Source organism: Hippocampus bargibanti, linkage group LG03 (assembly GCF_051943395.1).
Source record: "Hippocampus bargibanti isolate YZ-2025 linkage group LG03, ASM5194339v1, whole genome shotgun sequence".
Classification (NCBI taxonomy): Eukaryota; Metazoa; Chordata; class Actinopteri; order Syngnathiformes; family Syngnathidae; genus Hippocampus; species Hippocampus bargibanti.
In genome coordinates this window covers 15,536,644-15,560,493 of record NC_142736.1, presented here as the reverse complement: position 1 = coordinate 15,560,493, position 23,850 = coordinate 15,536,644, and the positions used below count along the sequence as shown (strand labels likewise).

Sequence of the window (23,850 nt, the reverse complement as noted above, 5' to 3'; positions counted from 1 at the left end):
CTGAACACTGGCAGGCGCCGACGTAAAAACATTTGTGACTTGAAGGAGAAATCAGACGCGTCATGTCATAGCAACAGTGAATATGTGAATAAATACAAACAAGACTGAATGTTACGAGTACTATAGCGACCAAACAAGAACATCTGATGCAAATACCCAGTCACTGTAATTCACAACGATGGTAAGTTAAGACTACTTAACACAATGGTAAAACCTTTCATAATTTGTCAAACGACAAGTTTTCAAATGCTGAGCCAGTCTGCTTCTATTGGTAACGTTCACATGATCCCTTCTAAGAAATGAGCCATGCATTTGCAGTGAAAATAAGCCATAGCTTGTTCAAATCTGAACCGTATGATTCTTCACTATCATCCAGACACTGTCAATGCAAAAAAATATACAATACCATAAACCATACCAAACATATATCCTATATTTTTGGGTCTTCTTCTCACATCAGTGAACATATAACGCAGAAACAATTTTACGCTGCAGCAAGCTCACTGGATGGGCCTATCAAATCAAGATAGAGATAGTTTGCAAAGTGCGTTTGTGCATTATATTGAAATAATAAAGTTACAAGGATGTGAATCCTTGCCATACATGTGATCGTGTTTAACGCTCATAGGGCGTGGGTAGAGGAAGCACTGCCCAACGTAACCATTCAGCCACTTTCATCCCTATTTCCGGACCAACTGTTTGGGGTATCTGCAGCGAATGGCACAGCGGTTCCCTTTGATGGATGGGTAAATGTGGGGTTGCAGATACAGAGTGGAAACCATGGACATGCTGACATACAAGTGCCCATACTAATCAGTACGAGTTGTGTGAATTGTCCTCTCTTAGGAAGCAATGTGATTGCAGAAATGATCAAAGAGAATAATGAACAGGTGGACATTGGAGCCATACTGAAAGAAGCCATGAGTGTCAGTGAACGCACAGTAGAGACCTTGATTTCTGTGCTTCAGAAATCGGGCCCTGATCCGACATTCCTCCAGTACCCTGTGTGTGTTGGGAAGAAGGGACTCATTATTCCTGCGGGCAAGGTATGGGAGGTGAAGTGCAGAGTAAGAGCAAGGGCCAAGGGGGGAACAATGCTATTTGAGCCCAGCATAGGGAACAGCTGCCCTGAGGGGCTAGAGCCGGTCTCCTCGTTAGTACATGTACCCAGTGGGCCGACAAAAATGGTAAAAATTCCCATTCAGAATGTTAGTAAACATGACATTTATCTTCCACAGAGAACTGTTCTCGGCTCAATTGAGGAAGTTACTGGGGTCGTGCCCTTTAAGGAGTGCTCTGACAATCCAAAGCCACTAAACAGTCCCACCGTTCAAAGCTGCGCGGCTCTGACCACAGACAAGTGGCATCCTCCGGTTGACTTGTCACATCTTAAAGAGGAAGAACAGGGGATTGCCAGAGACATGTTGTATGAAGAGTCAGATGTCTTTGCAAGAGGTGATGCTGATATAGGTTGCATTCCAAACCTGCAACTCAAGATCCAACGCACTGACAACACGCCGGTGCAAAAGCGTTACAATGCCATTCCAAAACCCCTTTATCAAGAGGTGAAAGACTATGTGCAAAACCTACTTCACCATGGTTGTATAAGAAAATCCACTTCAGCATACTCATCTCCTGTCGTCTGTGTTAGAAAAAAAGATAAAAGCTTGCGCCTGTGCGTGGACTTTAGGGAGCGAAATCGCAAAACTGTCCCTGATCGTCATCCACTCCCACGCATTCAAGATCTGCTAGATAACCTGGGGGGCTACTCTGGGTTCTCAATACTTGACCAAGGCAGCGCTTACCACCAGGGCTTTGTTGATGACAGTTCCAGGCATCTAACGGCTTTCAGCACCCCTTGGGGGCTGTACGAGTGGCTCCGCCTCCCATTTGGCCTAACTAATGCGCCAGCAGCCTTTCAAAGATGTATGGAGGACGTTCTTGATGGCCTGAGGGACGAATGCTGCTCTCCTTATCTGGATGACGTGCTCTGCTTTTCAAAATCATTTCATGAACACGTAGAGGACCTGAGGAAAGTGCTTAACCGGCTGCGGGAGCATGGCATAAAGCTACGTCCGAATAAATGTGAACTGTTCAGACGACACGTGAGGTACTTGGGTCGTCTTGTGTCAAGTGATGGTGTCCGAATAGACCCTAAAGACCTGGAAGCCGTTTTGCAGTTAAAAGAGAACCACGCAATGTAGGGGAAGTCAGAGCTCTATTGGGGTTCTTGGGCTACTATAGATCCTTCGTACAGGACTTTGCCAGGATTGCACGGCCGCTGTTTAAACTGGTAGAGGGGGCCACTCAGCCTGACCAGAGGCCAGTTCACAACACCGCTGCACGCCAAAGGAAAGTCACCAAGTTAGGCCAGCTTCCCTCTGGTAACCCTGTTCAGTGGGGCCCCGAACACAGTGCTGTGGTCTCCCGCCTGGTAGATGTATTGACTGGTCCACCTATTTTGGCCTACCCAGACTTTAATTTGCCCTTTGTGTTAAATACGGATGCATCCAATGAAGGTCTGGGGGCTGTGCTTTATCAGCAGCAGGGAGATAAACTTCGCGTTGTTGCTTATGGATCCAGAACACTCTCACCTTCAGAGAAAAATTATCATCTCCATTCTGGAAAGCTTGAGTTTCTGCCGTTGAAGTGGGCAATCTGCGACAAATTTCGAGATTATCTCTACTATGCACCCACATTCACTGTGTACACGGACAATAACCCTCTCGCGTACGTTCTAAGCACGGCCAAACTCAATGCTGCCGGACATCGCTGAGTGGGTGAATTGGCGGATTTCCACTTCACAATAAAGTACAGGCCAGGCAAGGCGAATGCTGACGCCGACACACTGTCGCGTTATCCAGTTAAGCTGGAGGGACACACGGAGGAGTACACTGAAACTTTGCCCCCAGACGTGGTTTCCACCATATGGCAGGGGGACAAGGCTGTGGCTGAGGAGGATGTGCCATGGATGGCGGCGTTGCAACTCACCTCTGATGGTGAGGATTTTCTCCCGGTGACAGTCCCCGTTATCACTCCAGATGATATCAGAGCTGCTCAGGAAGAGGATGCGTCAATCTCTGAGGTAATGACACTGAAGAGGAGGGAATGGAACCCCAATGACAAAGATAAAAGACAAATGGGACCAGAGGCAAGGAGACTAGTACACGAATGGAATAGACTGAAACTGGACAAGGGGATTTTATACAGACAGGCGGGGAAATGGAAACAGCTCGTTCTCCCTAGTAAGCTGAAGTCGACGGTGCTTAAACACCTGCATGATGACATGGGTCATGTTGGAGCTGACAAGGTGATCAACCTTGCAAGGTTCTATTGGCCATTCATGCAGCACGAAATAGAAAACTACGTCATTCGCCAGTGTTCCTGCATTAAACAGAAACGCCCCACCATTCCGGAAAAAGCACCCATGGGCAACATCACTACTAGTGCCCCATTTGAGCTCATTTCGATTGATTATCTCCATCTGGAGCCAAGTAAAGGAGGCTATGAGTATATTCTAGTCCTGGTAGACCACTTTACTCGTTTTGCACAAGCCTACCCGACTAAGAGTAAGTCAGGCAAGGTTGCTGCTGAGAAAATCTTTAGTGATTTTATTCCACGGTTCGCTTATCCAGAGAGACTACATCATGATCAAGGTCGGGAGTTTGAAAACAGTCTATTCCAGCGGCTTCAACAGTTGTCTGGCATTGCGCATTCCCGAACCACCCTATACCATCCGCAGAGCAACCCTGTAGAACGTCTGAATAGAACATTGTTACAGATGCTACGCACTCTCCAAGAAGAAAGGAAAGCTGAGTGGAAAGACTATTTGCCTCATGTAGTTCATGCGTACAACTGTACAAGACATGAGTCCACTGGCTATTCACCGTTCTTCCTCCTCTATGGAAGGTCTCCCCGGTTGCCCATTGACTTAGTTTTTGGTCTGACAGCGGACGAAGAAGTAAAAAGCCGACAGGAATATGCACGTAAATGGGCCTGTCGAATGCAAGATGCTTACAGAATTGCCTCCGAGAACAGTCAAAAGAGCTCTGAAAAAAGGAAGAAATACTATGACCGTGGTGTTAAAGGCATTGCACTCCAGCCAGGGGATCGTGTACTTGTCAGGAACCTATCTGAGAGGGGAGGACCTGGCAAGCTCCGGGCTTACTGGGAGGAAAAAGTCCACAGGGTCACTGAAAGAATGGGAGATGGACCAGTGTACAAGGTTCAGGCAGAAAACGGAGACAAAACTACCCGTGTGTTGCACCGTAATCTCCTAATGTCTGTCAATGATTTGCCAGTTGAACAGCCAAATAAACAGAAAAAACAGCTAGACAGACAGGCAAAGAAGCAGAAAAAACAGCTAGACAGACAGGCTTATAGCAGGGAAGCCGTTGGGCAGGAGTCTGGATATTCAGATGAAGAGGAGGGATGTTCATACAATCTCCGACGGTTACCTGTGTATACAAGGAGGACAGGCAGTCATCAGGTGTCTCAACCTAAACCGCACAATTTAAGAGCTGTGGCATCAGAATTCCACCCCCAGGCACAAACTACGGAACCAGAGGATGGGCAGCAGCTAGAGGAAGCGTTTCCATTGGTCGTAGCAGCATCATTACCAAAACCAACACCAGCTGACAGCCTGCCTGCTGAGGGAAGCCCGGAACAACTTGTAATGGATGATAATGAGGGTGATGCAGGAGCGCCGGCGGAGTTGGTGGAATCGGACACCGCGTCACAAAGTGGAATGGAATCGCTGCCACGAAGGTCTACTCGTACTCTAAGACCCAGTGAGATATTTACATATGAACACTTGGGTCATCCATCATACCAGGCTTGGAGACCTGGGGTAAATGTGTTGTATACTTGCATGCCTTACCCCACGACTCATTATCTAGTGCGACCTGAACACTATTGCTACTCTACCCCGACGGTATGGACTTGAATGTAGTTGCAGTAGAATGTGATTGACACCACCCTACGGAGACCAGACAGATGACTGTGCTTCTACTGGTACTTGACTACTTGTTGGTATAGTCAAGATGTCGGGGGACATCTTGACTACATCTTGACAACAGGGGAGAGTGTAGGGGGTTAGAAACGACCTCTGTTATTGTATGTTAGTCGATTAGACTACCAAGTCAGGAGAGGGCGCTACGCGCCTGTGAGTGGAACAGAGGAAGGCGATGTAGGCTCAGCTCACGCATGCGCAGTTGTCATAAATGCCGTTGTGTGAAGCTGATTAACACGGTTGTCTCGTGTCGTCTTTCCTCGTCGTTCACAGGTATTCAAAATAATAAGTGTTAGACATTCTCAAAATGTTAAAGTAATTGGGGACTTATTGGGCGATGCTAGATATGAAACCTTGTTTTGTGGCTTTGATGAATATTTTGTGGCTTTGATGAATTTGGATTTTTGGATGTCAATTGTAGTTCCCAGTACAACACACACGAGCGGGCAGACGTGCATAAGCATGTGCGAATGTGGAGGATATATACAATGTATAGATCTACACATGAATGTATTCTGATATTGAAATTGATGTTTTGATGAGTAAGTGGTCATAAATGCCGTTGTGTGAAGCTGATTAACACGGTTGTCTCGTGTCGTCTTTCCTCGTCGTTCACAGTGCTACCTGCCTGTGAAGCGCTTTGGACCGACCCAGGTATCCCCTAGGCCTGAGGCCGGTTACACTCACGTTGTGTATAAAACTGGTCAATGCCTCATTTGACTCTTAGTATTGTTGGTGGGAGTGAAGCTTTAAACAGAAACAACCGTATAACATATAACTAATTGACTGATGTTATTCACAAACATGGTGAAGATTTCTCTGTAGTTAAGTACAACATTCCTATTAATTATGCGATAAATAGCATGATTACATATTGATTGGAACAATTGCCTATGTATGGTGCTCGATCAACCATCAAAGACGATTTGGTATTTTTTCCATAAAACTTGAAGCATCCTTCGTCTAAACTAATAAAATGTGAACCCTTGTTCAAAAATAATCTATAAAATAGATCTACCAACCATTTTCTTTTGTGTTGTAGTTGACTTTGAAGAGTTAAGAATGTTGGATCTCTTCTTCAAAAACATCTTATACGTGGCCGAATTTCCGTTTTCAATTGCAAAGCATCTCCATGATGTCTACGAAGAACAAACGTTAGAAACATGATTTTTGGAACCATTTTAATGTACAGTACTAGTTGTGCACAGATGATTCATGGTCATATCATGTCACAACATATGACACTAATTTAGTAGCATTTTACGGTTGACTACCTGGATGACACAAGCAGCAGCAGGGATTTGTCTGTTAAAATGTTTGCGTCTTTGCTTCTGCTGCACCTCCAGTGCAAAGCCTGAGCCTAATATTCCCTGTGAAGTAAATCAAAGCTTGTTAAAACCCTCCAATACACTGGTGAGCTGCTGCATTGGAAAAAAACACTTCAGTGATGACCAAAATGTGCATTAAGTAAATACAGTAAAGTCTCGTTATATCGATATCGGTTATATCGATAGTACCGCTTATTACGATACTATTTCTATGAACGCAGGGAGAAAATTACATGCGCGCAGGTTCGGATATATCGATAGTCCGGTTATATCGATATTTTTTCGGACTCCCGAGAATATCGATATAACGAGACTTTACTGTAATTTGATCATTAGAAAAGATTATCTAGATCTTTTACAATTTACTTTATAAAGAGAGAATTAACAGAATGAACCCTGGACCTACAGAGGATGCATTTCAGACAAGTCAAGTGGGCTTTATTGTCAAATATGCTCTATGTACAACATACACCACAGATTAAATTTATCTCTTCTCAACCATAGTGCAAACATGCACTGCATTGAAAAAACACACAGCTAAAAATAAGGGCAGCAAAACTGAACTGAACAAATAAAACAATCAAAAGCAATCAACAGACATCCAAAGGCAATTGTGATTTCTGTATAATATTTTGAGCCAAGTGTTGTATTGTCTGCTTCCACTTACTGCAGGGAGTGCAAAGAAGGATATGGCAAAGACAGAAAAACAAGATGCAATGATCTTCCCCAGCCACGTCACGGGTATGACGTCTCCATAGCCAACAGTCGTCACTGTTACCTGATACAAACACATGATTTTTTTACAAACCAGAGGAAACTGATAACAAAAGTTTCCATGATACAGTTCATGTCTCAGTTTGGTTGACAAGTTCTGCCAACTAAGCAAATATTAAATATATTTAGAATGTACATGTTACCATTAAAAAGCTAACTTTTAAAATTTCAAACCTTGTGCAAATAACCAACAGCATGCCGTTTGCAAATTTGAGAAACTAAAATGCACAATTTGAAATACTAAAATATTAGCTGAACGTGCAACTCCTACATGAATACTACTTGAGATGATCATGATGTAACAACCTCAAACATATTCTTACCACTCCCCACCATAGGGCATCAGCGTATGTGTTAAACATGCCTGAAGTTTCCTTTTCTGCCAGGTACATCAAATATGAGGCGAAGATGAGGCACAGAAAGCCAATATATAAGGTTGTGATTAGCTCCTGAAATACACATTCACATAAAAATACGATTATTTGGAGAAAAAAAATCAATTCAGTGCTATCTTTTTTGCTATGTACAAATCAGTGTACAGTGATATAAATAAAAAAAGAATAATTTTCACTTCCTTGAAAGACAAGACACAAGCCTGGGTTTGAAACACTTAATTTGCTGACCGCTGCAGAATCTTTTATCAAAATATGGAGAGGAAAGTGATGTGGAGTGCATTATGCAATACATAATACACAGCAGTGTGTTATAAAGTATTAAACGGATATGTGGGGTATTGACTTATTCATTGTCAAAGAAAGGAAGCTGGCACCCAGTAGAGTAACTTTGATGTTCATCAGGTACAGTTTTCTAACAATACAAGACAACTACGACGCTCTACAATCTAGTGTTTTGAAGGCTTTTAATGGACAACAAGACACTGTATTTGTGACACTTTTGGTCATTGCTTCGACAAAATAATAGCTTAAATCACACATGATGGCCTTTTCAGTGTACAAGAGCAATAAATGGAAGAAGATAGAGATAAAACGTTTAAAAAAAATCACTCCCTTAGAATCAAACACATGAACGTTAATGTTCTGCAAAGTAATTGTATACATTTTATTGCTCTCATCTTTTTGATGTATAATCAACTTAGTATTCTGAGACTCAATGTACAGTGTATACGTATATAGTGTGCAATCAAAGTACTTTATCATTCTGACGACAGTAGCTTGTTTCTGTTCGCAGTCTTGAAGAGAAGATAACAGCAGAGGATGCACTCGTGACACATCCACAGCTGCTATCACGAAGCAGCAGTTAGCATGACTCCTCCAATTACCTTGGAATACATTGTATATTTCACCACCCCTTTGGAAAGTTGTGTTTTAGGACACTCCGTAAGACAATAAAATGAGGGAGACAAACGAAATGTTTCCAGAGCTGTTCAGGGAATGTAATATCTTACACTTGTTCACTCTCCTTGTGCACAAGCAAAAGACAACTTTGCTTGACTCCTCATCTTGATTGTGTTTTAAAATTAGGCTTAAAGGACAACTGACGTCTCCGGACAAGTTGTGTCCATAATTTATAAAATGGCTTCAAATGACTTCTAGTGGGCGTATTTTAATAAGATTCCACCGCATATAGCTATATTTTACGTTTTAAGACTCGCGCTGAACAATGGCTTCAGATTCGGAAAAGATGGTTTCTTGTTACTCGTCCAATTATGAATATGATTCAAATAGTTCTGAAGAGGAAAGCATACATGTTTGCAATCGATTAAAAAATTTATCCCATGCCATTTTGAGGTATATGGGGGCGGGAAATATAACACAAAAAGAGGCAGAAATGGCGACAAAGCTCCTTTATGGAATTAATCAGCCCATTTCTGCAGGCTGATTAATTCCTTACATGGAGCTTTGTCGCCCTCTTCTGCCTCTTTTTTGGTGCTACACAAAGTTTTCAGAACAGCCAAGTACAGCCAAAAGCATTGACGTGATGGAAGGACTGCTACAATGTGTCCTTTTTTCGGTCAGGGGCGTTCCTTCAGTCACGTAGGGTGAGGACTCGTCACCAAGTCAAAAACAAGACTTCCGGAATATTCAGGGCGAGTCTTAAAACGTAAAATATAGCTATATGCGGTGGAATCTTTGTGAAATACACTCAGTAGAAGTCATTTGAAGCCATTTTACAAATTATGGTCACAACTTGTCCGGAGACGTCGGTTGTCCTTTAAGGTTGAAGCAAATCAGTAGATGTAGAATTCTTGTCAGTGTATCTTCAGATACCATGTATTGGATCCACGCATGTCTTCATGTAGTCGTTATCAGAAGTTTTGTCGAACTGGTAACCACATTAAAGAAGTTGTTCCCATCTGTTCCTGAGCCAGTGAAGAGCAGCGGTGCAAGGTCTGTTCACAATTATATTTAGTGTGTAATCCATTCATCCATCCATTTTCTGATCTTTATCCTCACAAGGGTTGCGGGGGATGCTAACCTATCCCAGCCATCTTCAGGCACGAGGTGAGGGACACCCTAAAATAGTTGCCAGTCAATCGCAGGGCATAGCGTGTATTTATATGTAGTTATACAATTAAGGTTGGTGTGAAATTAGTGTAAATGAAACTGAACTGAATTTGAAACACCCAGATGGTACCAAAGAAGGTTTTTCGACTAAGCGGTACTGCAAAAACAAAGTCTATGTAAGAAACATATATTGATGATACGATGCAGGGTGTCCACATAATCAAAAGTAATGGTACCTTCAGTACTTATTGTGTGCTTTTGAACAGCAACCATGTCACACTAAACCAAATAACTCTGCTACAAGTGTGTGACATTATGGGAATGGCACAAAACATACAGCTTCATCACATTGAGTCTGACATGTTGCCACTCACTCTTTTATAACAATACCATTTGCATGATGGCTCTGCATTAACATATAGGTCAGCCTGACAATGCAGTACCCGGACATAACTTTTACCCGAGGCTACAAGTGTCCTATGAAGTAAAATTAATGGCAAATTAAAATTAATTAATCAATGTGGTGCAAGGCTCAAATCAAAAGCAGGGAGCGTTTTTTTACAGTACTTACACTACACCTTATATGTTTCTGTGAGACATTGCAGGTAGTAGGTAATGGTGATCTGTTCGACACTGCAGGGAATGTAACCTAACAGTATTTTTATATTACTGGTACTTTTATCATCCATTCATCTATTTTCCAATCCACGGTCACGGGGGGCGCTGAAGCCTATCCCAGTCATCTTCAGGCAGTAGGTAGGAAGGCAGCCTGAACCAGTATTCAGCCAATCATAGGACACCCAGAGACAAAAATACATTCACACCGAAAGATGATTGAGAGTCTTGAATTAACCTGCCATGCATGTTTTTTGGAGGTGGGAGGTAACCGGCGAAGGAAAGCCACAAGGACATGCGGAGGACGTACAAGAACTGAAGCCCAGATTCAAACTCATGACCTCTTTACAATGAGGCAGATGTGCTAACTGGTTTTTGACTGTGCCGCCTTGAGTGTATGTTTTTAATGTACCCATGTATGTGTATTATTGATGATGCACAGGCGGCTAGTTTGACAATATCGATAAAGAAAAAAAAAAACTTTAGACAATTGTTACTTGTTGTAAATGTGTGCCTTTCATTGTGGATTTAATTTAAATAAAGGAAATGTAACCATATAAGCATCATGGTTGTCATTGAATCATTTGGCGAGGGCAGCATAGTTTCTTTTCTTTCAACTCATGCCAGTGGCTTTAAATAACTCGCCTTGGTGGAGAGACGTTTTGGCATATTTGCGGCTAACCACTCAGCAGAAAGAAATTAACATGGAAAAGTGAATGAAAGTGCAGTGATGAGAGCAGGTAATAACAGTCACCTCTTTCAGCTGATTAAAACTCAGAGGGAAGAAAATCGCAAGGCACTGAGAGTTTTGGACTTGTAAAACAATGAATTACCTGGCGATGGGCATAGACAACAGACCCCAGGAGATGCCACGTTCCTCCTTGGCGGTCTACATGGAGCATACGGAGTATTTGCAGGAAACGGATCCCCCTGGAATGAGCATGTTATGGTGACAATAGTTTGCTATAAACACTTACTTTTGCCACAGCAAAATTCTGTTGCTTGAAGAATTCTTCAGTCAAGCAATATTCTTCAACTTCCACCTTGTGCAATGACACTTGTCCTCTAACTCAAGTTTCACTTTCAGGTTCTTAATACAAGACTGGATAACACAAACATAAGATGTGCAGTATATATTTACCCTGCTACAATTTGACTATTCGAGCATAGCCCTCCTCCATGGCAGATTCTTCTTATTATTTTTTTTCTAGCAGGGTAATTAGTTTCAACACACAATACTGTACAAACAAATAAAATATTGATTCAAATCCTGTTAGTTAAATAGTTGTATACAAACAAAGACCATTTTTCATAAAAACAAGTAGTGTGCATGTGACATCAAGAGAGATGACCATTATTATATATACATACATATTTTTTTAGTTATAAAAACATATTTAACATAAGAAAAACTGTCTTTATTGTTCATGGACCTTCTTTCGTGAAGATACGTGTTAAATTACATTACAAATAGAATATTGGCAAATTCGGTTCTTATTTTTATGTTGAGGTAATACTGAGAATGACTACTGTTGTTTTGTCCAGGCTTTTACATCGGATGCCCTTTCTGACACAATCATCTGTACTTATGTGGGTTTGGGAACGGCACAAAAAACAAAAACTAAATATAAACAAAAGAAAAGGAAAGGAAAGGAAGACTTGCAATTGGACTTTTCATACAGTCTTACCTCACTGCAGAGGTTGCAAACACCTGTCCTTTGGAACCAACCGCTAACACGATTATCGAGGAAATCACAACAACGAGATCTGTGCACATAATTGAGAATGAAATGCTTGAAAAAATATGACATTGGTGTACAAATGTACATAAAAAGTATACTATAATCTAAAAACAGTCTTCGGGCTGATTAGAAGAAGGATAACATATTGTTTCAGAATATTATATGGCAAATTAACAAACTAAAAAACCTAAAACTAACAAGAAAAAAGACCACAAACAGAAACTAAATGACATAAATTGCTTATGTATTAATGAATAAAATTAATGAACAAAGCAGTCACACAACTGGCTTTTGAGAAAGGAAATATAGTAATAGCACTGAATTTGTATTTTCTCGGTTTTCTTGTGGCACATTTATTTGCGGTTTGAGTCCGCATAAATGTTTGTGTTTGAGCTCATACCGATGACAATTATTGGCTTCTTTGCAAATCGCAGTCGTCCACAGAAACCAACATACATACTGCGACAACCCGCTGACCAAAGCCGTAAAATGTATTCCAACCCTAAAAAGACCACAAGGGAAATCTCCTGGAAAGGAAGAAAGGATAGAAAATTATGAACAGCAACATGGACAACATGATTGGACTTGTTGTCATTTATGCCTCTCCATATTAAATGCCCTTGTATGGGTGAAATAAGAAGTCAGAAAGAAATGAATGAATGAATGAATGAATGAATGAATATAAAATGTGTACATGCAAATGAATAATTTTGCACGATTATCATTTTATATTGTTATTTCAAGAGGTACTTTTCATTTATATACATCAATCTTTAACCACAGACCACAATTCCAATAAAATTGGGGCTTTTCTATAATCCGTAAATAACAACAGATTACATATTTTGCAAATCTTTTGAAAAAATAATGAACTGAAAACACTGCTGAAAGACGAGTGCAAACCGATGACTTTTTTTTTTTTTTTTTTTTGCAAATATTCCTGCTTGAAAAGAGGGCACGTGGCATGTCTACCACTATGTTGCATCACCAAATGTTGAGTTTTGTAGGACAGATTGGTAGGAGATATTCCTTCCCAATGTTGCTTGATGTACAACTTCAGTTGCTCAACAGTTCTGACCATCTGTTGTAATTATTGTTGACCGATTGTGTTTTGATTGTCATGTTCAGCTGTGCTAAATTTTTTGGGTCCCCTTGTGACTCCCTTCCCCTGCAATTTCGAGGAGGTTCACCAGAGTATTGGCACATCGGTCTTGGCCATTAACAGCAGCCTCTCCTCTAGAGTTGTTCTTCCACCATTTAAACATGTCCAACCCTTGATGAAGAAATCTGGTCTTGGTCAAGATGTACTGTAAAATTTTAGGACCATCTCCAAACTGCCTTCCATTTTAAAAATGCTGGAAAACATGGTGCACATGCCCTTGAAATCTTGATTGGATTAACATAACATCTTGGAGGTCTTCTAGTCAGTTTTCAATATGATGCATAGGGCACAGTCAGTCCTGTTACTCCTCTTGGCAAATGACATTGGAAAACATGTGCGTTATTTTATGTCAAAAGCCGCAAACTTGGGTCTAAAACTGGACAGTGATTTTTAACCTTGTCTGACAAATTGGTGCCACCTTCTTTCATTTTAGGCAGCTGGCCAATGTAAAACCTTTCTTTTGCGCAGTAATTCATGCCTTCGTCACATCCCGGTTGGAATACTGAAGTGCACTTTACTTTGGAGTCAGCCAATCTTCTATAAAGCCTCTCCAGCTGGTCCAGAATGCTGCTGCTCGCCTCTTGACTGGTATTCGTAAGAGGGAGCACATACAGTCCCTACGACTCTGGCATCCCTTCACTGGCTCCCAAAACATTTTAGAGTTCTTTTCAAGATTCTATTATTTGTTTTCAAATCTTTAAATGACCTCGTGCCACCTTAACTCTCCAAGCTCATCCATCCCGACACATCTTCCCAGCGCCTCAAGTCTGTTGACCAGACATTAGTAGAAGTACCACAAACTAAACAGAGGTTATCAAGCCTTTTCCATTCCTGGCCCCTCTTTCTGGTATGAGCTCCCACTTAATATTTGGCAATCCACATCTCTTCCCATCTTTAAAACCCATCTCAAAACTTGGACTCTTTGGCATTTTACTCAGCATGACTCAGACTTGGTCTTAGTTTTACTCCCTGGTACTTTCAACTGTATTTGTGACTGATTAATTGCCTTATTGTTGTGTATATGGTAGTTGATCAATGTAGAGCACTGTGCATGCAGTGATGACTGTTTGAAAGCACTCTATAAATACAGTTGACTTGAGTTGAGTGAATCTCTTGTGAATTTTGTTATACAGGTAACAGCCGACTTATGACCGATGCGACTTACGACCGTTGCTGCCTGGCTCCGCAACATGCTAGTAGCCCGGCAACGCGTACGACAATTTCGGCCAGACAGCATCTCACTCTCGCACAGCAATCGACCGCGTGATGGCACCGGAAGGCGCAGCCAGGACTAGAGCCGAGACGGGTGGGCGTCGGCGCTCGGGCGTGCGGGACCGCGAGACCGCCGCAACAAGAACAGGGCGAGGGTCCCTCAACGCCGGTCACGGCCCATCCAGGTATAGAGCCGAGGCGGATTAGGCATCTGCGCTCGGGATCGCCGTGACGCCGCCGCCTCTTTGAGACATTTGTTCTGCTTGGGACGAGGTGGCGCGGAGAGCGGAGTAAGGCTAGAGAGAGGGCAATCGGTAGAACAACGGCGACCCACCGCACCAAATCGCATTCAACATTTTTAATAGATTTCAACTTATGACCATTTTGACTTACGACCGTTTGGTCGGAACGGAACCCGGTCATAAGTTGGATGTTACCTGTATAGCTCCATGATGGAGAACAACATGTTGTGCAATAAGTGAAACAGTATCAAAGTCTCTCTTAGTTATGATCTGACTGACTGGGTCCAGGCGTATGTAGCAAGGCAACTGTGAGAGAGCATCTCCTTGGAATATGCCACATCTGACATTTGTCTCTGCAACTGACTTTCACTTGGACTTCAGAGTTGTATTTCACAGGCTCATTGAGTTGTTGATGATTTTTTCTTTTTATTTTATTTTTTAGGATCTTGTTTATGTGATGAAGTTCCAGACACTCCAGTATCCGTGGGTGGGGCCTTAGGTTGCAGATCTTGTCATCGATCCCGTCAGTGCGTAAGTTTACACTTCTGGTTTTATGGTCTTATGCAATTGCCCTGTCAACCTGTAGTTGATGTTTGACTCCCCTGGTGGGATGGTCAAAACCCTGCTGTGGGGTCCTCGTATATTGTTCAATATTGGCCTGTTTCTACACTCCACAGAATTGTAAATTGAAAAGAAAAGAGAACGTCACTCTTGGAGACCAGGTAAGAACTTTTTCAGGAACTGTGATTGACTGTAGATTTCAATGATACATAAGTGCAGATTTTGTTATTTAAATGTCAAATTATATGCACATTTCCACATTGTGGAACAATGAAAGGCTTTCTGATTCTGATTCTGACATCATGCCATGTAATAAATGCTGGGTTTGTGCATCAGGCATTGAAACCATATTTGTTATTACTAGATTATCGTCTTTTGATGAAAACATTTACCTTTCACGTCCGAGAGATTGAAGCCACCGTGAAGGCCTGCACTCTGAAAGTTATTTTGGTTCGTGCATCAGGCATTTGAACTATTTTGCTTACACTGACAGATAGGAAAGAATATATGCTGTACATATTGTGAGGGCAAAGTTACTGTTTAAAAAAACAAGACATTAATAAAGTCCAACTAAGCTTGAAGTCAACTTTTACATTAGCATCGATGAGAGTTATGGTGTTATTCACAAACCTCATTCATCTACCCACACTGCCATACTACGAAAGTAATTTGCATTTAAAGGTCATACAGTTTTCTTATGATGATGGTATCATGCATTTTTTGTCATTGTTGCCAATGGTTATATAAACTCATATTATGTTCCTCACAATATGGCAATATTTAAGTGCTGTGAATTTCAAAATATGAACTTTTTTTTGGGTGGGTAATATTTTATTGAAAGAAGGACCTTCTTTACGAAAGGTGTTTCAAATAGAAGGCCAAAGAAATCTGCTTTGACGTAAATGGGCTCACATTCAGTATAAGATTCCAGCAATGTTCAAGTACTTTGCATTTCAGTGCCCATTCATCCATTTACTTCCGCTTATCCGGGACTGGGTCACGGGATCCCCTCTCCAATGCCACTTTATCCAACCCTTCAGAGGAAATCACAAAGTGTTTCCCGGCCATATTAGAAACAATCGTGTCAGCACCATATTCCTAGTCTTTCCCAATGCCGCCTCTTGGTGGATCGTGAAAAGAAAATCATCCCGGCATCCCGGAGGCATCCTGATCAGATGTCCAAGCCATCTCATCTGGACCCTCGAAATGTGTCACATTTGTACGACCTGCTGCCAATCACCTCATTATGTCACCGGGTATTTATACAGGACGCTTACTGTATGTAGTCGCCGGAGTATTGATGTGCCTCGCTACATACCAGTTCCCGGGTCAGACTCTTTAAACTGCACTCTTGTATGTCCGGTCTGAGCCCCCCTCTCCTGAGTTCTCTTTACTGGTCGGGATTGTTGCCTTTTGCACCACCGTGTGCATGTTCCTTTTCTCCGTTGGCGTAGTACGTGGGTCGGCTTTCCCCTTGCCTCCCGACTCGCACTTTGGTGTCCGTTATTTTATATTTCTCCTGGTCCTCATGTTGGGATCAGCGCTTTGTGTTGTTTATTAAACCCTCTTCCCAGATCTTTTGTCTTTGTCGCTTGCTTCGGGAATCCAGATATGCATTCCGTTACGACGAGACGGCTGCTATCTGCCTCGTTTGTAATGTGACAGAATGTAGAGGAGTGGCACATCTACTCTGACTCTCACCTTAGGTCTAAGGAAGAGCCTGGACACTCAACTTATTCTTTTGTCCATGACAAACAGCTTGTGATGGTGCAAACATAGATCAACGGCTTCATCTGATTATCAATAAATTAAATCACAATTAAGAAAAAAAACCGGTCAACCTGTTTTAACAAACAGATCACGTTTGATGAAATTAATGTCATAAAATGTAAAAAACAACAACAAGAACACGAGGAAAAATGTGATTTTTAGTGATTGGTGACTTGGGTATGAGACCAGAAATGACACCGGCTTACTTTTTACAACATTTTAATCTAACATCTGAGTCAATAAAATCAGTGCAAAAGTGTTTAGCGTGAGGTCTTATCAGGCTGCAGCAGTGAGAGAGAGAGAGAGAGAGAGAGAGAGAGAGAGAGAGAGAGAGAGAGAGAGAGAGAGAGAGAGAGAGAGAGAGAGAGAGAGAGAGAGAGAGAGAGAAATGGCGACACACTGCCGTATATCAGACTCCAATGAAAATTGATACAGACACAGTTTGACTTGTGGTTTGAAGTTTCACTTTTCACCATGTATTATTTACGGGAACAACTTCCTTGTTGGTGAAGTGTTCAAGAACTATCGTTTGATTTACTGGAAATTTGACATCAAAATTAACACTTACCACCCAGAAGAGAACCGAGAAGGCAAAGAGGTGATAGATGGGCATGGTTGACAGAATGCTGAGAATCAGGCAAGCAATAACTCCGAGGAACCTAGAAAAAAGGGATACAATGAGGAAAAAAAAGTTTAATACTTGTTATTAAAGGTGTTCCCAGGCTTGCGGAGAGATTTAGTCTCTCCAGCGTGCCCTCGGGCTCCTGATACTACAATATGTCCAGATCACCTCACCAGAGGAGGCATCTTCATCAGATCACTGTATCAACTCATTTAAACCCTCTCCACATAGAGGAACAACGGCTTGACTACTCCACTTGGCCGCGAAAGTAGGAACATAGACTGACTGGTCATTCAAGAGCTTGACTTTTTGGATCAGCTCCTTGTTCTCCTTCCCTCACCTGTGAACAAGATCCCAACAGACTCAAATTCCTCCAAATGGAGCAAGATTTCCTCCCTGAGAGGGCACTCCACCCTTTTCCGACAGGCCACCATGGTCTTAGATTTGGAGGTGGTGATTTGAATTTTAATGATTTGAATCATTAAACGTTCTGTTTTCTTCAGACACTTTTCTTTTCTTAGATTTATCCATAGTTGGCCTCCCTGGGGGTCGAAAAATTCAAGAATCGTGCGCAATTTGGCGGTTGTGACCGGATATACGTCCACTGTCGATGGTTGTGATGTATATTATGAGCGACAAAAAAAATCGAATGTTTTATTTTGTATTATTTATAATCACCATAATCTTCAAATTTAGAATTACATTTTAAAAACGAACGAACTAAAATAATATACATTGAATATTTATTTTCTAAAGCCGCAGGGAGCCGCAGCAGGGGGTGAAAGAGCCACATGCGGCTGCCGACGCCTAGGTTAAAATCACGCAGTCAGGCAGTGGGAGGGGGGTTAAATATTAAAGAGACAGGCAGACAGAGAGAGAGTGAGAGAAAACACACACAAGAAAGGGAGATGACCGAGTTTTAAAACAAAAACAAAAGTGAAAAATAAAAGAAAAAACATAAAAAAAGTTTAGAAAATGGATAGTAAACAGTGAAATTTAGACTTTCAACTTTGAAAAAAGCGGAGTGTAGACTGGAAGATTAAAATATCCCATCAATCAGGCTCCACAAATAACCCGCACAAGTCATCTGTACACTTGATGCAAAAAGCTATCAACCCAGCTTAACAGATCACAATTGATGAAGAACTAGATACAATTATCACAGAGAAAGCACCGACAAGCGATCATTCCTCAAGATGGTGAAAGAAGAAGGTTATGTTCCTCATCAAGTTTTTAATGCTGAGGAAACCGGACACTAAATTCCATCATCATTAACGACCATCACAAAGGTAAATAAAATGACTTTATTGTACAGGACAGTTTATTTCTTTAATCATAATATTATAGCACATTTATTATACATAAAATAAGGTATAGTTTGTGTAGTTTTAAGGCTTAGAAAATAGAAAATTATGTTATATGGGGACCTGGGAACGGATTATTCTCGTTTGAATGGTTTCCTATGGGAAATTAATTTTTGGGATACACACTTTTCGCCTTACACACTCTGTCTGGGAACCAATTAAGTTCATAAGCCAAGGTCCCACTGTAAATAATAAGTATAATTTTCCTCAATGGAGGTTAATGTACTCTACAAAAATTACTGTGTATCCATCAAGGCCTGCAAAGCCTTCTCTGCTGGCCTAAAAATATCTGAATCACAGACTGATGTTAATTATATTTTGATTATATTTTGTCCATTAATTCTTATTAAATAATTCTTAATTGTCTTTCAGCTTCCTTTCAAGACTTCCCCCCCTTTTTGCACTGCTTCCAGACATGTGTTTTCATTTTTAAGCATTTAACCAATCACATTTCAGCTATCATGTGTTACCGGGGTCAGAATTCTACATGTACACCCTCACAATCAGTTCTGCGGGCCCTGGAGGATCAAATGTGTCAATCAAACTGTTGCTTTAACCAATCACATTTTGAGTTGGCAACTCAAAAGGGGCACCAGCGCCTCCTTGCAGGTGCTGGTCAACGCGACAGTTTTCGCAAACTATGATTGACTGTGATAGTTTGTGAAAACTGCTCTGATCACAAGCCGCTAATGACAAGAGCATACTGTCACAGGTCACAGCTAGCACACTTTATCGGTAGCGAGCTGCATAAGCATATATAGTGTTGATTCAAAAGTGGTTTGGTCAACCCACAATGGCTGAAGGACGAGAAGAAATGGTTTGGTTGCAGATTTCCTGTATCATTTTCAAGACGGACTTTTCAAGAAAAGTTGGACACCATTAAGAAATGTGGGACTAGTAAAAATAGCAAATAATATAGCAATTTTATGAGGTTATTATTGATGCTTTGCCATCTTTCTGTAATCATCTTCTCTGTGGTGTGAAGAGCAACTTCTGACCTGGTGTGAAAGAACGACTTCTGACCCGATATCATGAATCCACATGTTGATGGTAAAAAGTCAAGTGTGTGTCAGTGTTTCTTTCTTCACAAGTTATTTCCTGGCTAACTGTATCCTCTAGTACAGTACAATATGTGTAGTAAATCACACCACACTTTTTTACAGTGGCAGCTGAGGATTGTTTCAGACATAGCACTACTGAAGGCAATTAGTGACATGCACTGCCCACCACTGCTGTGTGACATACACAGCAGTGTCTGAAACTCATGACAAAAAGTTAGCGGACACCAGGGCAGACAACTCTAAAAAGTTGGCTGCCCGGCTATAAAGTTGCCTGCCCCATTTTTCACAACTTGAAACACAATAAGACGACTAATCGCAACAAAAAACATTGTTGCAAAGTGCAAAGAATGTTTTTAAATTAAGGAAGTGCCTCCCACAAATACCCCCTTGCTTAATGTATGGTAAATATCCCTTGCTGAAGATTTTACTCCAGTTGCCGTTTGTCGTCATGGTGCACAATGCAATGTTTGTGTTGCGTTGTCTGCTAAAGCCACGTGGACTGCTCTTTCTAAGCGCCTTTCAAAATTGTCAAGTACTTTACAGTCACGGTATAGTCCGAAGCATGAAACATGCTTCTGTTTGAAATTTGCATATCAGAAGCCTGTTTCGTGCTTCGGACTATACTGTGACTGCAAAGTGTACTTGAAAGTTTTGAAAGGCGCTTAGATAGAGGAGTCCACGTGGATTGTAGCGGTTTGCTTGTAGCTTTTGCTTTATTTAACAAAACAAACTTTTGATTTGAAACATATCTTTTTTTATCTGAAGAAGTTGTCGGCCACCCGGGCCGAGACGTTTTGAAAGTTGTACGCCCGACGTAAAAGTTGTACGCCCCAGGCCTCCGGGCAGACATTATTTCAAACACTGATGTATGGATAAATAAATTGATGGATGTGAGTATCATTATCTCTTTCTCTATCGTTATCTCTCTCTCTCTCCTTCTCTCTCTCTTTAACAGCTGTGTCAGAAATCTATTCATAAATATATTTTCAACAGTTGCTGCATTTGTTGTTCTTTAGATATTGAATTACGGTAACACTCACACAGTGAAGTGATAAACGAAGCACTTCCAGCCGGATGGCCTTTCCAAAAAGTTATACACGTGTCCTTGGAAAGATGCGTGAGTGAGGACTGGTCGGACTCTGCTGCTGTACACTAACTTGCGCCCAAACATGCGAGGTTGAAGTAAGTAAGGCTGCAGATGAATATGGGTTGCCTCCATTGCAGATCCGTGCTTCTCTGGTGTGCCGAGGTTGGTCTCATACAGCTCACAGTCTGCTTTTCCCTTTTCACGGGACTCATCTGGACACTTGTGAATGGTCCCCCGAGAGCGCGCAGAATTCGACATCGTGTCTCCTCCGTGTCTTTTCACCGCTTGGTTGAGTTTTCTCTTCTTATTTTTCGCTCAGGAGCTATAGACAATGTTGCACAACCCCTGTTGCGCAACAGCTATTGGAAGCAAAACACATCTTCCCCACTCAAGATCAAGGGGGAGGGCCTCTATAAGTGAACAGTCCATTGTGTTTGATAGAGACTTACACAAAAAAAGAGGAGAGAGAGAGAGAGAGAGAGAGAGAGAGAGAGAGAGAGAGAGAGAGAGAGAGAGAGAGAGAGAGAGAGAGAGAGAGAGAGAGAGAGAGAGAGAGAGAGAGAGAGAGAGAGAGAGAGAGAGAGAGAGAGAGAGAGAGAGAGAGAGAGAGAGAGAGAGAGAGAGAGAGAGAGAGAGAGAGAAGATGAAAATGAAACGTACGTTTTTTCTTTATTTGTGTCGTTGCTGTTTCTTGTAAAAGTATCAATCTTTTAAAATAACACATTTTTTAAAATTATATTAATTACTTCCGGAGTGGGTGTCCCACAACATGCACATAACATCACCCTTTTAGCATGGCTGAGTGAATCCCATGATACCATGGACTTCAAACAGTTCAGCAAAATATCCGATAGGTCAAAGGAATGTCCTCTATTTTATTTCTCACTTTAAAAAATCAAATAGAAAACCATGATTGAATGTTTCGCTGCACTCAATGCATATCTGTTATGTATATAATCAGAATGACACATTTGGAAAAAAAAATCTGTATTTATTTACATTCGTGTTTCTTCTTCGTCAACAGTAACAGTTAGCTAAAAATTAACCCAGCTTCAACTCCCAAGAGAAAGCCTGTCCTATTCCCTGCAACACAATTACTGTCATTCTATCCGTCCATTTTCTCATCCGCTCATCCATACGAGGGCTATGGGGCGTGCTTGAGCCTATCCCAGCTATTTTGTCAGTTCTTATTTTGAACCCTTTAGAACAGTCTGTCGGAATGCAAGTAGAAATATAAACAAACATTGGTGATTTGGCCTTTATCTTTACTTCCTTTGCTCATTTAGTGATTAACACCGCTAATGTAGAGTTTTCCAACCATATTTAATTGACTTTGAGATCGCTTTAGTTTTGTTTGTCTGGTTATTTGTTCAGTCAATTATCTCTGTTTGGTTGTGGTGTTTGTGTTTTTTTCAAACACCACATTTTCTTCTTTCATCCATACATTGTATTGCCACCAGCTTGGGGACATTTGATTGAAATTGAGCCTGACAGAGGACAGTGTTAGCTCTTTTTCACTGGCACAACAATTGACATTTTTCAACCCTCTACCACCACAATTAATTGTCACTTTTTTGCATCAAGAATTTCCACGGAAAATAATTTTCCCTGCATCGACAAGGAGAAAAGCCCTTGGATCATAAAAAAGTGAAACAGTTGGATATAGTAAATGGCCATCAGCTAGAAAATTGGACGTGCTTTAGGCCAAAAGTGTTTCCAGTTTTTGTAGCATGCACTATAGATTGTTGCAATTTAAGCTCAGAGGAGACTTGCACATTAATTTGACAAGGTCACTCTACAGTCTACACATTTCTGTTTTCAAGAGATTGGCCAAGTTGGTCCATAAAAAGGGGAGGGGAGGAGGCGGTACAAGTTCACTGCAGCAGATTTTAATAAGATGAAAGCCCTTCATGTGATGACAGGTTGTGTTGCCCAGAAGCAATCACAACTCATGCTTCTCTTGTTGGTTGATACCACCTTATTATCAAAGCTTTTCCTCTCACTCAGAGAGTGTACAATTTTCGGAAAGTCAATACTGCTGAATTAAGGTTTAAAATTGATCATTTCAGAGTTATTGTATCAAATGCAATCAACATTGATGGAAAGACAAATATGCAGTAACAAGAAGATCTAAGTAGTTAACTGTCACCAAAGTCAAAGTCAAAGTCAGCTTTATTGTCAAATATGCTAATATGCATGACATACAGCACAGATGAAATTACTGCCCTCTCGGACCCAGCATGCAAGACCAGACTATGACCGAGAGCAGCAATACTGCTATTTTAGACACACATAACACAAACAAGGGACATTATATAATTAGTGCAATTAGTACAATAGATAAGGTATAAAAATGGGTCTACATTCACTGAATTCATATTAACGGGCGACAAGTTTATTTGTGTGATTTTGATGAAGATCATACCACATTTGATGACCAGTGTATGGAGAAATTGAATACATTCCAAAGGATTCACATCGACTTTCCATCCACTATTGCGGCATGCATTTAAACAAAAGGACATTGTATTTTATTTTGTATTGAGCGTGATTCCTCCAGTTACATATAATAGTTGTTATTGTGCCTCATAGCCAATTAAAAGAACACTGTGTGGGGATTACAGACTGTGTACCCGAGGATGTGTTTGACTGAGAGGAATTAAAGAAGTGCCTTGCTCTGTCGCCAAATTGGCTCAAACATAACAAGTGATCTGTCAGACACTGCACTTGCATCTCAAACCATTACATAGTTCTTTACACCAATTCTAGTGATTCATGACCAATTTATAAAGTGCAGTCAGGTTTAATCTCATCAAGATGGCATTGATGGCCTT

General features: G+C 41.2%; 1 protein-coding gene across 1 annotated transcript in view; it reads right to left on the bottom strand.

The window, feature by feature from the left end:
• kcnq1.1 (potassium voltage-gated channel, KQT-like subfamily, member 1.1) overlaps window positions 1-21,438 on the bottom strand; it is a 32,937-nt gene extending 11,499 nt beyond the window's left edge. The window contains exons 1-9 of the mRNA XM_088992210.1: window positions 20,970-21,438; window positions 17,451-17,541; window positions 12,336-12,462; window positions 11,882-11,960; window positions 11,027-11,123; window positions 7,437-7,562; window positions 7,007-7,117; window positions 6,286-6,381; window positions 6,034-6,150 (exon numbers count right to left, since the gene is read on the bottom strand). Of these exons, the coding sequence (XP_088848336.1) occupies window positions 6,034-6,150; window positions 6,286-6,381; window positions 7,007-7,117; window positions 7,437-7,562; window positions 11,027-11,123; window positions 11,882-11,960; window positions 12,336-12,462; window positions 17,451-17,541; window positions 20,970-21,274 (1,149 nt within the window). The 5' untranslated portion in view covers window positions 21,275-21,438. The remainder of the gene's footprint in view (window positions 1-6,033; window positions 6,151-6,285; window positions 6,382-7,006; window positions 7,118-7,436; window positions 7,563-11,026; window positions 11,124-11,881; window positions 11,961-12,335; window positions 12,463-17,450; window positions 17,542-20,969) is intronic.
• Window positions 21,439-23,850: the final 2,412 nt, after the last annotated feature.